At 44.7% G+C, this 14,742-nt stretch overlaps 1 protein-coding gene across 1 annotated transcript in view; it reads right to left on the reverse strand.

Moving 5' to 3' along the window:
* FAM184B (family with sequence similarity 184 member B) overlaps nucleotides 1–14,742 on the reverse strand; it is a 155,714-nt gene that overhangs the window by 32,994 nt on the left and 107,978 nt on the right. Inside the window, exon 8 of the mRNA XM_047090611.1 lies at nucleotides 3,512–3,615. Within this exon, the coding sequence (XP_046946567.1) occupies nucleotides 3,512–3,615 (104 nt within the window). The remainder of the gene's footprint in view (nucleotides 1–3,511; nucleotides 3,616–14,742) is intronic.

A 14,742-nucleotide genomic window follows, 5' to 3' on the forward strand; every position in this document is an offset into this window, starting at 1 on the left:
AATCTCCTTTTGTTTCAAGGTTTTCATTCCTCGGCTGAGTTCCCTATTTGTTCCCTGATTATAACTGTCTGTTCTTCACGGCCTTCATACCCCCAAAGTATGACCTCCACGACGTCTCCACCGAAGGCCCGTAGTGCTTGGGACGGCACCACCTCCCAGCTCAGCACCGCCTCTGGTATTCGCATTTTCTCAGTGCCACGGCAGCAGGCACACATCTGGGCCCCGTGCGGGTCTCATCTTGTAGATGTTCTCTGAAGCCCTTGGCCGTGGACCTGTGGAAAGTCCTCTTAACAGATCTCTGCCGTTCCTGCCCCCGACAGGACCATCTCCTCTGATACCCTGCCTTATAAATTCCAGCCACCTTAGCCGCCCTGAGCCCTGCTGTCTGCCTTCTCAGCTCAGCTTGACTTCACCTCCCCCCACCGCAGCTGGCATCTCCCCACAGGCAGAAGAGCAGGGGCAAGAGGGGGCGGTCGTGGGCTTGGACCTACAGTTCCCTTCTGAAGAAGACAAACCTTCCCTGCATGTTGTCCCATTACTCAAGCACGCATTCATGTTTTCTCCAGTTAAAAAAAAATTTTTTTCTAACGTTTATTTATTTTTGAGAGCGAGAGACAGAGCCTGAGCAGGGGAAGGGCAGAGAGAGAGGGAGACACAGAATCCAAAGCAGACTCCAGGCTCTGAGCTGTCAGCACAGAGCCCGACGCAGGGCTTGAACCCTTGAGCCGTGAGATCATGACCTGAGCTGAAGTCAGATGCTCAACCGACTGAGCCAGCCAGGGGCCCCTGTTTTCTCCAGTTTTATAGCTGTTTCCAGAAAGAGTAACTAGTACCAGACTGGAAGCCCATGGCTGGAAGTGGAAGTTTCAGTTCTTATTACTGACTATTAGTGGATCAAGTGACCCTGGAGAGGTGGAAGGCCTGTGGCTCTTGGTTTTACACACACTCAATTTAGCTGCCCTAAAGTGAGATGTGGCTAAAACCGTGATTCTCAAGTCAGAGACACTCATCCAATCCTACTGTCTACCTTGGGAGACAATAACCTCCCTGTTAAGTTACCTCCCTTTCCTCTATTTTCCTCATCTTTCAAGTGAGGTACTTCAAAAATAGTATTTACATAATAATTAGATGGGTTAATCCTTTTTTAAGTATTTATTTTTGAGAGAGAGAGAGAGAACGTGAGGGGGGAGGAGCAGAGAGAGAAGGGGACAGAGGGTCCACAGTGGGCTCCAAGGCTCTGCGTTGACAGACGAGAACCCAACGTGGGGCTCAAACCCACAAACTGTGACATCATGACCTAAGCCGAAGTTGGAGGTGTGACCGACTGAGCAACCCAGGCGTCCCTAAATGGGTTAATCCTTTTAATGTGCCAACATGTTACACACACGTCATATGCCAACATTCAGTAAATATTTATTATTATTTTCATCACCATCATTATTCCCTGGAACACCACTCATGGAAAGTCCCTTCCTGACCTCATTCTACTGCCTCAACTTCCCTCACCTCCTAAGGAGCCACTTTCATCCAGCCATCACCAAGCGAACTGGCTCTCCTGACGTCCCTGTCCCTGCCCATTAAAGCTGATCCTAATCTGCTCTTCTGACGATGACCTTAAGCCAATGGAAAAGCCACTTCCCTCTTAGAGCCACCATTCCAAAAAGCCCGGTTTCCTGACAAGCATTCCCCATGAGGGCAACTACTGAATATGCAACCTCGCCCCTTCCTGCAGCTCCTGATCTTAGAGCTCAGGCAACCGTTCTGTTCCTATCCTATCACTGTTTAGCTCTTCTGTTCCCACCAACACCCCTGTGGGAATGACCTTCAGAGCCCCCACCTCCGTTTTGCTTCTGTAATTGAGGACAGCCCTTACCAGTATAGCCACCACGGGAGAAAAAGACAAGGCTGCCCCAGCATCCTCTCCCTGGGGAAAGCTTTTCCTCTTTCCCCGTGATTCTTTTCAGTCCACAGGGTTCAGGTGCAGCTCACTCTGCCCTCATCCCCAGATGGGCCCAGGGGAGGGCAGGTGACAAAGGCCAGGCCAGACAGCTTGGCTCAGGCATCAACATGTGACCCAAGCTGGGCAACTTAGAGACTTCTTTGAAGTTTCTGTCAGTATTTTTAAGAAAAAGGCTTTATCTTTCCCTCTGGAATTATGAGTTCTAAACAGGACAAGGTCTGTGGCTGCCAATGGTAATGCAGGAGTACCAGGACTTAACCTGGAGACCTGGCTCTAGTCTGCCATCCTTAACTGCTGTTCTTCTGTGCCTCATAGATCCTGAGGCAGAATCTGGAGGATTCTGTGAAATACTGGTAGCTGGGAGTTCACTGGGCTCTACACCACCTGACACTGCCATCAGTCTGATTTAGGGGTGTAGACTCTGCTTTCCCAAGGCTATGATCTGAATGTTTATGCCCCCCCCCCATTCATATGTTGAAACCTATTGCCCAATGTGATGGTGTCAGGAGATGCGGGTTTTGGAAGATGATTAGGTCATGAGGGTGGAGCTGGTCGTCGTGAGATTAATGCCCTTAAAACAAAAGACATGAGAGAGACCTCTCCTCTCCCACCCTCTCTCTCCTCTAACCCCCCTTCCTCAACCTTGCTCACCAGGTGAGGACACAGAAAGAAAATGGCCACCTGCCAGCCAGAGCAGAGTTCTCCAGGACCAGCACCTTGACCTTGGACTTCCCAGCCTCCAGAACTATGAGAGACAAATTTCTGTTGTTTAGGCCACTCAATCTGTGGTGTTTTGTTACAGCAGCCAGAGCTGACTATAAGGCATGTGGACAGCATATTCTCTGTCCAGTGATAGTTTGGGTCACGTGACTTGCTTTGGCCAGTGGAATACGAATAGAAATGAGAGAATGCAGTTCTGAGTGTAGGCTTTAAAAGCCACTGCATATTTTCATCAGCTGTTTTGAGGTTCTTCCCTTTACCATGACAACAACATGCCCTAGATAGGGGCTAATATTTCAGTCTCAGTCCCAGAATGACAAAGCATGTGGATGAGACTTGAACTCTACCCAAGGTTTGGGGCAGGCAATAACATGGGACCCTCAGCCAGGAGCCAAGATTGTACATAGCTGACCTATGAGTTAAAAATCACTGATATTTTGGGGATGTTTGTTACAGCAGCTAAAGCTGACTAATATAGGTGACAGAGATGGGGGTTTCCCATCGGTGACAGAGTCCCCATATCTCCCCTAGTTTAAAAAAACTTGGAAGAATAAGGAATAGAGGTTTGAGGCTAGTCCAGGTCTGAGTTTTAGACAGGCTTACTAACCTCTTTGAGTCTCAGATTCTTAATATATAGAATGGACTCTCCAGGTTGGTATAACAATTAAATAAGATAAATTGTGTAAAACCCAAAGCTGCACTGAGGACATGATGTAAAGGGCAGTGATAAATACTTGAGGAATGAATGAATGGATGGATGAATGAATGAGTCCTTCCAAATCTGAGTTCTCAGTCATTGGAGCACTTGCAAGCCTGTATGGCCTCCTGTACCTTTCTTCTTCATCACTGCTGGTTCCTTCTTCAGCTGCTAACTTATCCTGGTACTCTTCTCCTTTGGGTGGGGTCTGAGGTTTATTCAGCTTCGAGCATGGATCCTAAGGCAAAAACAGTTGCAAGATGAGACTAAGTACACTTCCCTGATTCAGCCTGTGGCTTATCAAACCAGAGAGTGGAGGAGAAAGGGCCCCCAGCGATCCACGATCGGTGCACAGCCTGGTTTGATTCAGTGCCCAGCACAGTGCCTGGTTTAGCAGCAGCCCTTGTCCCCTTGTCCTGTCTTTCAGCTGACCAAGCATTTCACATAGCTGATGAAACTTAAGCTCAGAGACAATCAGTAACCTGTCCAGGGTCCCACCATCAGTGAGTGGCAGAAATGGGACATACAATCAGGCAGTCTGACCCTGGGGCTGCTGTGGGGATCAGAGAACACTGCCAGCAAAGCTTACTGATCAGTGTGAACAACTGCTATTATTATGATACCTGTTTTAAGGTGACAGCCTGTGACATCTCATTACATAGGATCGGAGAACATGGGACTCTCTGAATGACCGTACGTGTTGAGACACAAGGTGTGGTAGGAGGAGAATGTGGAAACCAGGAATGATCACTGAGGCCTCAGAATTTTCTGTGAATCTAATGTGTTCGTGTTAGCATTCTCCCCTTTCCAAAGAGATAAAAGGTGAAAAAGACTTTTTTATTTTGATTTTTCTATTTGTCATAGTAACCACTGTCTATGGAACACACTATTATAAGACAAGCTAGGAACAGATTTCTTTATGGGCAAATCTCATTAAATAATGATAAATTGTAACCTGGGGTTCCGCTAACTACTTGTATGGCCTTGAGCCAGCCTCCTTCTCCCTTTTCTGGACAAAAGCTTCATCAGCTGTGAAACAAACAGGTTGCTTACATCTGTGGTTTTCAGCTTGTGCTCCAGAGACCCTGGGACATGTCCCTGGGACCCTCAGGGTTTGCAAGGGGCAGAACAGAGGCTGGAGGATGGGGCCTGGGGCTCCCATTCCCTCTCAACCTGACATGAAATTGCTTTGGTTGTATTTCCAGGTACTGCAATGTCTATCAAAGGTCGCTAATGTCAGGGCGCCTGGGTGGCTCAGTCGGTTAAGTGTTCGACTTTGGCTCAAGTCATGATCTCAAGGCCTGTGGGTTCAAGCCCCGCGTCGGGCTCTGTGCTGACAGCTTGGAACCTGGAGCCTGCTTCGGATTCTGTGTCTCCCTCTCTCGCCGCCCCTCCCCCACTCACGCTCTGTCTCTCTTTCTCTCTCAAAAATAAATAAACATTAAAAAAGTGTTTAAAAGTCACCAATGTCAAGGCCAATGATGACCTCTGTGCTGCCAAACTCAATGGCCACTCCTTGGGCCATTTCCAGTCCCTGCAGAACTGGAAATATCTGGTCACTCCCTTCTGCATGCGGCCCTCTGTCCTCCTCCCTTGCCAGCTGCTCCTTCTTAGTCTCTTCTGCTTAAGCCACCTGCTCTTCTGCTCCACACCTTAGTCCTTGGACTTCTCTCTCTCACTCCTCAGAATCTCATCTAATTCCAAGAATACTGATGACAAAGAAATTTAATCTATTTCCAAGCTTTCCCCTGAAGTCTGGACTTGGATATCCAATTGTCCTCCAGATATCTCTTGGATGCTTATCTCCAAGAGATATCCTAGATATCTCTCGGATGCTTAACAAGATTCTCAAACTGCAACATGTCCCAATCTGAACTCTTGGTCTCATCCTCCCTAAACAACAAGCATGCACTTGCCTCAGGGCATTTGCACAGACTGTTCCGCCACCCACAATGCTCTTTCCTAAGATATTGGCATGCCTTGCTCCTTCACTTCACTCACCACAACAGAGAGACTTTCCCTGGTTTAAATTCTGGGCTCTGGTACCAGATACCTATGTTTAAATCCCAGTTCTCTGTGTTACTAATGATAGTAATACTATCTAATATCTAATACTAAATAGAAAAACTATTTAGGTTGTCATGAGGATTAAATAAACCAATAAATGTAAAGTCCTTGAAATAGAATGAATACTCAAATTAAGATTTCCCAAGATTATTGTTCTCTGATCACCTTCTCTAAAATACCACCCCCTCTCCCTTTCTGTCTCCCACCTTGCTCTATAACTTCCTCAAAGTGCAAATCATGGCCTCATGTTAATTACTTGTCTACTTTTTTCTTCGGTTTCCCTTTCTGGAAGGTAAGCTCCAGGGCGGCAGGGACTCTGCTCTGTTCACGTTCCTTTCCTTGGTTCCTGGAACAGTGTGTGGCACATGGAGAACATTCAGTACACACTATATGAATAAACCGAAACAAATCATGGGCCACTAGAGGATAGCAGGAGGGCCATTTTCTTCCACACCTGCCCCACACTCCCACTACATCCCATGGCCCAGAGTTCGGGTGTTTTCCAGCGCTACTCAGGGGCCCTTTGTGCCTTTATGATTCTTAAGTTCCAAGTTCTGTTCGAATCATTTGTGTTTCCTCTAAACATAGCAGATACCATGCGATCCTGGACGCTTCATTTCCAGAGAATCAGGGTGGAAGTGGCCCTCAGGGAACCCCTGCCCATCTCTACCTGGGTGGGCGTGTTCAGGGGTGCCCAGAGGTGGTGGCCCATTGGAGAGTAAGAGTTCCCTCTGCCTCCCACACCCAAACTTTCAAAACCCTGTCTGGGTCCTTAGCTAAGCCAAAACTACCTTTTCCAGGTTTTCCTTCCCTGCATAATTCTGGGCCATGTGACTTTGCTTAAGACCTGGAATATGGGTGTGAAGGAGCAGCCTGCTTCTTTTCATGCTTGGATGCTTGATGTAGGTGCACATTGTCGCTGATCTGCTGGCTCGGCTGGTTGGCCTGGGCTGCTTGGGGCTCTCGGCTCCTCTACCTCTCACCAGACCCTCCATAGGCTTCTCACACCCTGGGCCCAGGGCATGTTTAGCCCTATGATGAAGGATGCCGGATTCTCCTACAGGTCACCAAAATCATCAGAGCTGGAGGCTCATCGGCCTCAGAAACTGATACCATTTCAGCTCAGCCTCCTGGGCTATATTCGTCCTTGGTCTTCCCCATTCCCCATCTGTCCTTCTGTCCTTCTGACTGCCCGCCCTGCTGTAGGCCCTCTTTAAGCCCAACACCGGGCACAGATGCAACAGTCGAATATGGAATGTCTCCCACAGTCATGCCATGTTGTTTCCCAAAACGAATCCCATATTTTCTATCACTTCTAGTACTCTGTTTCTTTAATCTCTAGATCATGCTTATCTTTCCAAAGCCCCACTCAACAGCCACTTCCTCCATGAAGCCTTCACAATCTCTTTTGCTGCAATTCTACCCTCTGCTCTCAAAGTTCCCATAACAATTTTTTTCTTTTTTGCTACTGTAAATTGCTCACAGATATTTATGAGTCATTTACTAGGTGACGAACACTATTCCAGAGACACGGCAATAAATAAAACAGAAAATGGTTTTTCTGCTTTGCGTTAGTTATGGGAGTGTTCTCTGTCTCCCATCCTAGAAGGTAAAAGTAATCCCATATACAGTTTTTAAAATGTTATAAATCCCACAGCCAATAACTGAGAACATTCTGCATGGCCATTTTCCTTTGCCTGAATCTTTTTTCTTTATTGTGTGTAACGGGATACTAAATTCCAGCTGGCTGACATGCCATTAGTTGCAGGGCCCGGTGAGTTTGGTTCCTGGCTGTGCACTTTCAAAAATGTTGTCATTGACCAGCGTACAACCTCCATGTGGACTGTAAGCCAAAAGACCCACCTTCGCCTCCCGCTATGAGGTATCTGGGGCATTAAAAGGATCTTGGATATCTAATTCCTACAAAGGCCAGGAGCTAATATCACAGTCTAAGCAAAACAGCTTTTTGAGACACCTGTTATAAATACATGTTCGATATAATCCAAGGAAAATTACACAGTAAATGTGGAATAGCAACAATAAATCAGAATAGTATAATACTACAATATAAGTACATACATAATGATAAAGTTAATTAGTCCAAGTTTCTAAAGGAAAACTGAAGGTTATCAGGAAATGTTGATAAATAGAAAGCACAAAATAAATTGACAGAAATAATCTTAATGGTATCAGTAAACATGATAAACATGAACTGGCTAAATTCAACATGGTATCTATCCTGGTAAAAAGAATTGTTCACTAAAACTCTCTAATAATGAACCTGTAGGCATCTAACAATCAAACCTGAAAACATAAGGCAAAATGTTCAGAACTGTATGGAGAAATGGGCAAATTTGTAACTGTAATGGGAGAATCTAATAACCACCTCTCAGAAACTGATATATTAAGTAGACAAAATGAGCTAGGATATAGAATATTTGAACAACAAAGTTAGTAACCCAAACATAATAGCTAAAAAAGAAATACTAACAGTGCTAACATGTACATGGTGCTACATGTTGCCAGGCCCTCAACTATGAGATGGGCAGTATCATCCCATTTTAAAGGTGATGAAACTGAGGCAAGAGAGAATACATAAGTTCCCTAAGATCATACAGTGAACATATCACAGAGCTACAATTCAAACATACAGTCAACGCCTGAACAACACAGATTTGAACTGTGAGGGTCCACTTATCCGTGGATTTTTTTTTTTCAGCACCATCTAGTACAGTATTATAAATGTATTTTCTCTTCCTTATGATTTTCTTAATAACGTTTTCTTTCCTGTAGCTTATTTTAAAATATGTGTTAATCAACTGTTTATGATATTGGTAAAGCTTCTTGGTAAGTAGTAGGTCATTAATAGTTACATTTTGGGGGAAGTTAAAAGTTACATGTGGATTTTTGACCATGTGGGGCAGCTGACATCCCTAACCCCTACACTGTCCACGGGTCAACTGTATACTTAAGTTACTAAAATGAGAATATAGGTTTTTTTCTATCACATTGGTTACTTCTAAAAATGACCCCACAGCAGTCTACAGGGAAATCTCACCATGGTTCCGAGTGTTGACGTTCTACAAACCACATGATCTGATAACAACGCAACAAAATTAGAAAGCAACAAGAAAGTAAGTTTTAAAAAGTAAACTATGGGATACAGCTAAAGACATACATTTTTACAGGGAAATTTACAGCCTTAAATGTATTTGTTAGAAAACATCCAAGAGGTTAGAAAAAGAAGAACATAATAAACCTCATGTCAGTAGAAGGAAAGAGATATGAAAGACAAAATTAATGACATAGAAAAGAAGAGATCCAGCCAACACATCTGAAAGGTGACTTTTTGAAAAGACACATGAAGCCTGATCAAGGGAAAAAGAAGAAACTTAAAGCAATATGAATAATGAACAAATATCTCACGAAAGTTATTACAGAGATGAAAAAGAATTTCAAATGTACTGAGCCATTGTGAAGATCATGAAAGGGAATGTGCAGGATGTAATTTCTGGGCCACCTTATCAACAACTGATATATTTAAAGGCATCCTGGGCAGGAGTCCAGAAACAGGAGAGAATGGAAAACGCTATAAAGAGCTGATGATGCCCCCAGATGACTGCACCGGCTCTCAGCTGCATCACATTTTTCTATTTCCATACATTAACTGATGGGTGCCTATGGCTCTGTAAGGTGGGCAGGAAAGACACTGACATCCTTACATTACAGATGGGGATGTGAGGTCAGAGAAGTAGTCCAGCTACTTGCCTCAGGTCACATAGCCTGGAGGGTGACATGAGGACTGTACTCCTGGATTGTCCCACTCCCTGCCATGACTCCATGTGATCACCATGTTGGGAAGATTGCAAGGTGCCAGCACTGGGACTTAACTGGGTATGAGTTCAAACCACATTGTACAAATGTGATATGAGAACTGTCTGTGAAACAGATGCTCAAAATCAACCTGACAGATGAAAGCTGTTTTCCTAATCAACAGGGAGGTGACCTCTTAATCCTTTCTGTCTATTCGCTTTTTTTCCATCCCCTAGGGCCAGAGACAGGGACATCCTTCCCAAAGAGGAAGGTGAATCCTCCTCTTCCTCCACATGTAATTGGAGAAGGACCCCAGTGTTCTTCTAAATCATCCTCCAGCCAAGGCAAATTTTGTATGGGGTTCCTAATCCAACCTTTAACTATCAGCACCCAAAATGGTACCCTTAATTCCCTTCATTCAGTTGTCGTGTCATGTATCAATTTGTGTATGAGATGGTGCTAAACATCTGCCACAGGCAGATACATTAAGTACTGGAAAGGGTAAAGATTAAGAACACATAGTTCTTGATTTCAGCAAACTTTTGGTGTAGCGGGGTGGGGGGGGTGTGGGGAGGTGGGGTGTGGACCAATAGACCATATAAATGTCAAAAATATTTCCCCCCTCTCTCCCCTTATCTGTGCGCCTGGCATTTGAAGTCAAACTACATCATTCAAAAGGCACTAGGGTGCCATTGGAATATTTCACAAATGGATATGACCGTGGACATCACCAGTTGGCTGAATGAATGCTTTCAAGCCCACCACTACTCATGTCAATGGTGTGTTCTTCTCTGACCTTCAAATAGAACAGACTTTCCAGCTGCCCGTTTCCTGGTTATCTGCCTAGGGTCTCAGTGAGTTCCTCCCAGGAAGGACCCTGAGCCACTCCTGGTGTATTCTAAGTTATCCACCCCTAATTCACACTCCTGGTTTCCCCATCAGGCTCCGGTTCAGTCCAGCACTCTCTGTCCAGAGCCAAAGTGGCCTGGGCATAAAGTATGCACAGAAAAATAAATAGTTCTGCTTCTTCTGCAACCATCCATCATAAAAGTCTCCTCCCAACTCCTCCCAAGCAAATAGCTGGTTATTTTAAGCTTGTGTTCACATTAGGTCTTCATCTTTCATCTTCCAGGCAGCTAACCTCTTCTGGATTGTTTCTATTTTAAAGGAACACCCACGCCCAGGAAATCTCCTGGAAGGGAATATTCAAAGTCATCCTCAAGTTCAGTTGACAATCTTTCAAAAGTAGCATTATGTACATCTTAAAATAGAACACCTAATGCAATGGGGTTTTGCTGAAATGATTACAGGGGACTGTAATAGATACTATAAAGTCACCTTACATTTATAGAATCTTGAACAGTTTTGAAAAGCGCCTTCATACGCATTCTTCTGTTCATTACCAAAAGTCCCTGGGGTGTGGAGCCAAGCAGGGATTATAGCCACCATTTTACTAATGAGAAGCAGTATGGAATGATATCATGGGCCCTGATGCTACTCTTTGGGCCTCAGTTTCCCTACGTGCAGAATGAGCATAATAATGACACTTGTCTTTTAGGGTTGTTGGGTGACTGTGTAAAGCACTAAGTTCTTGGCACATAGTCAGGGCCTTATCAGATTAATAAGGAAATTGATCTCAGGTTTGTGGATTTGCCTGAGGTCCCCAAGTAGGTCTAGGGTACAACTGGGGTGGAATCCATGTCCTAATCTCAGACAGGAGCTGTTGCCCTCCCTATGCTGTCTTCCCAGGATCAGCAGATCTCAGTCTGATTCTCGGCCAAGAATCTCTCCACAGAGTAACTCTTCAGGGCAGCCTGCCTGTTCCATGTCAGATAGAACCAGACCCCTCTACTCACATCACACAGAGACACTGCAGTTGTTCAAGGGCTTAGTGATTATTTGTCTGCCCGCCCTCAGGACAGCTGACACCCTTGGATTCATATGATCCAGTTATGGTACTTGGTGACAGCTACCCGGCAAAGTGCACAGGGCCTCCTGTGACCAGGGGACACTTCTCAGGCCTGGGAAAGTGTTGGAGTACCCCTCATCTCCCTTCTTAACAGTCTTGGCGATTTCGACTTGGGACCTTTCACTGTGGTCCTTCCCCTTGCCGATGAAGTCATCTTCAACTTTCAGTGTCCGGGCAGATGGCAGCAGATGTCACTCCTCTGTGGAACCTTCCTGGACTCCCCTTGGCAGAAACCTGCCTCTCCCATATTGGCTGCAAAGAATCTTCCTGCCATTATTACAGTATTTCTCATACCGGGTTATTATTTAAATAAAAATTTATTTCCCCCACTTGCAATGGAACTCTCTGAGGACCAACTCTCTGAGGATCTCATTTACCCCAGCATCCAGCCCCCATGCCCTGCACAGACACTACGCAGAAATATTTGTTGAGGCAAAAAAAGGCTTGAATAATAATTACCACAAATGACTCTCCTTTCTCTTCTGGAGAGGTATAGGCACAAGAATATGAACACTTCTCCCTTATCTTCCCTAGTTTACTGTGACCCAGGCAACAGAGGAGTCTTCCAGAAAAAAAAGAAAGTTTTCCTTCAGAATTAGCAAGACTGACATGGTTTTCTGAATAAAACTATGAATCTAAGAGAATCAAAGAGACTTGACAAGAGAGACAAGGACAAAAGTTTCAGCAGAGTCCCAGCTAACTGTCCCAGGGACAGAGCCACACCCAGGCTTGGCAACCCTCTCTCTGCATGTTCTGGGAGTGCAGTGAAAACAGCTCGATTCTCAATCGGCGTTATTATTTATATCTTCTTGACTCTCTGCACTGCTTTGGCAGAAGAGCCAATGGCCTAAACTAAAACTCTTGAGTATTTTTTTTTTAAGTTTATTTATTTATTTTGAGAGAGAACACATTCAAGTAGGGAAGGGGCAGAGAGAGAGAGAGAGAGAGGGAGAGGGAGAGGGAGGGAGAGAGAATATCAAGGAGGCTCCGCACCACCAGTGCAGAGTCCAATGTGCAGCTCGAACTCATGAACTACAAGACCATGACCTGAGCCGAAGTCTCAGATGCTTAACCAACTGAGCCAGTCAGACACCCCGGAATGCCTGAGTCTTGAACAAACTTAAATTTTATAGCCCCCAGTTCAGCAAGAATATCTTTGGGGAAGTGGTCATATAACATCTGGTTCTGGCGTCCTGTCCCTGTTTCCACCTCTGGTTGAGCAGCCAGATGGCTCAGTCCCCTCTGAGCCTTCTCTTCAAGACTCTGCCCCTTGCGGGTTCCTGTGTAGTGAAAGCTATCACTGCACAGCAGAGGGCCATTAACATATCCTCTGCACCAGCCTGAGAGAATCTCTAGGACTTTGTCTCTCTAGAGCCTGAGCAAAGCTTCGACTCCCTTGGCTGGCATATAGTTGGCTTGTCAAAAATATTTTAACTAAATTCTAAATTTTCTCTGACTGGTCATGTTCAGAAAGTTTTGTAATGTGCTGTGTTGGCCAAGTTGTGGGGAAACAGGCACTCACATGCGCTGCCATTGGGAGTGTGCCATGGGACATCATCAATGGAAGGCAGTGTGGCATAACTATCAAAGTTAAAAAATCACATGTCACTGGAGCCAGAAAGCTCTGCAATCATGAGTTGGCACCTACTGAGCATTTCCACATGCTGGGTACTTTCTGACACTGTGCATATATTAATTCATTTAGTTCTCACAAAAGCCCTCTGAGATGGATGGTATCATTGCCCCATTTTACAGATGAAGAAGCTTACGCAAAGAGACTAAATCATTTGTCTGAGATTCTCTAGCCAATAAGAGCCCAAGCATCTGGTTCAGGGGTGAGCTTTCCTAACCACTATACTACACTATATCCCACTACAGAGCTATCCAGTGAAGTAGTCCCTGTAATGGAAAAACCAACCAAAATATCTATCATAAGGGAAAGGTTAAATATATTACGGTTTTTCTTTTTAAAAAAATGAGGTTGATATGGAGGTTTACTGCTGTGTTACAATCTCCTTAAATTTTCTCTATGAAATTTTAAGGTACAAAAAGTAGAGCACAAGTCAGTATGCTACCATTTATAGAAAAAATAATATATTCATAATTATGCTTGCATACGCACAGTATAGCTCTGAGCAGATAGACAAGCAGATAAACAAGATAGGGAACTGGGGGGAGGAGGGATCCTTTTCATAGTATGCCTTTATATACCTTTTAAATTCTGTGGCACAAACATGGATTGATTATTTGAAAAGAAAACATGTTAAAAGAACAAACTCTACCTGTAAAGTATATAATAGTTCCTTAATAGAAAACATAGTTTAATTTAAATTAAATTTAAATAGAAGTTTAATTCTACTTCTAAATGTCCACATAGTCTTAACACTGTTGATTTATGAATCTTTCTCTCCTCTAGCATCTAGCTCAGAGGCTGATACCTCCTAGCTATTCCACATATGACTGGGGAATGAATGAATAATGTGCATGCAGAGTTGAACCAAATGGAACTGGTATTCTTCAAGGTTCCATGGGCAATTCTATGTAGGAGAGATACATACCACTCTCTAGAAACTGGGTTCATAATGGACAATGTTCTAGACCAAGGAGGGTGGTAGGAGAGCCAAGTTTCATGGTGAACCAATTCATGGTTGTCAACATGCACTTGGATTTTGAACTTCTTCAGGGCTCTTAGCTACATCAGGGGTTCTCAACTGGGGGCAATTTTGTCCCTAAGAGACTCTTGATGACATCTGGAGACATTTTTGGCTGAGATATTTTTGTTGGGGAGATGCTATTGGCACTTGGTGGGTAGTGACTGGGGATCAGGCAGAGAAACCCTGAGCTGCCATACCAGCTCTGGCCCTTATTCATCAATCCTGGAACATACCTAGAATTTCTATGTTTGTGTATTGTCCCCTGAAAATGCAGCCAATGCACAATATTCCTGAGCTTATCAACCTTATTTTCACTGGAATCTCCTCACTCAGGATCCCAGCCAACTCCATCCGATCTCCCTGCCACAGTCAGTGTGAGGAGCTGAGAAATATTCAAATATTTGAGGAAGAGTCTTTCTGAGAAACTGCACAGTGTGCTGGCGGGAAGTTCAGCTGTCCCTGGGGCTAGCAGTTCTTCTAACAGAAGGCTCGCTCATGAGGCTGGTTCTTGAGAAACTGCGGGAGAATGAAAATACCTGCCTACTTCTCAGGAAGACATCATCAGAAAGGATGGGTAGCCCCAGATCAGGAAGGACCAGCCCTATGGATGAAGGTGCCTTCCACTTTCTCCTATAGGCTTATGTGGGAGCAATGAGGGCTGCTCAAGGATTCCCCCCAGTCTCTGGGTGTCAGAAAGGGAAACACAGGGAATCCTTGCCGCTCTTCTCAACCTCAAGACAGAGTTGAGGTCAGTTTTATCTGGGAGGCGTCTGGGCATGTGTTGATACTTTCACAAGGACAGTAGAGGATCAGAACCATAGACAAGTAGTTCTGTTCTGTCCTGGCTGCTTGGATGCCTGTG

This window comes from Lynx rufus, unplaced genomic scaffold, assembly GCF_022079265.1.
Source record: "Lynx rufus isolate CCGP_SWC_20201006 ecotype Redwood Valley unplaced genomic scaffold, mLynRuf1.p SCAF_3, whole genome shotgun sequence".
Classification (NCBI taxonomy): domain Eukaryota; kingdom Metazoa; phylum Chordata; class Mammalia; order Carnivora; family Felidae; genus Lynx; species Lynx rufus.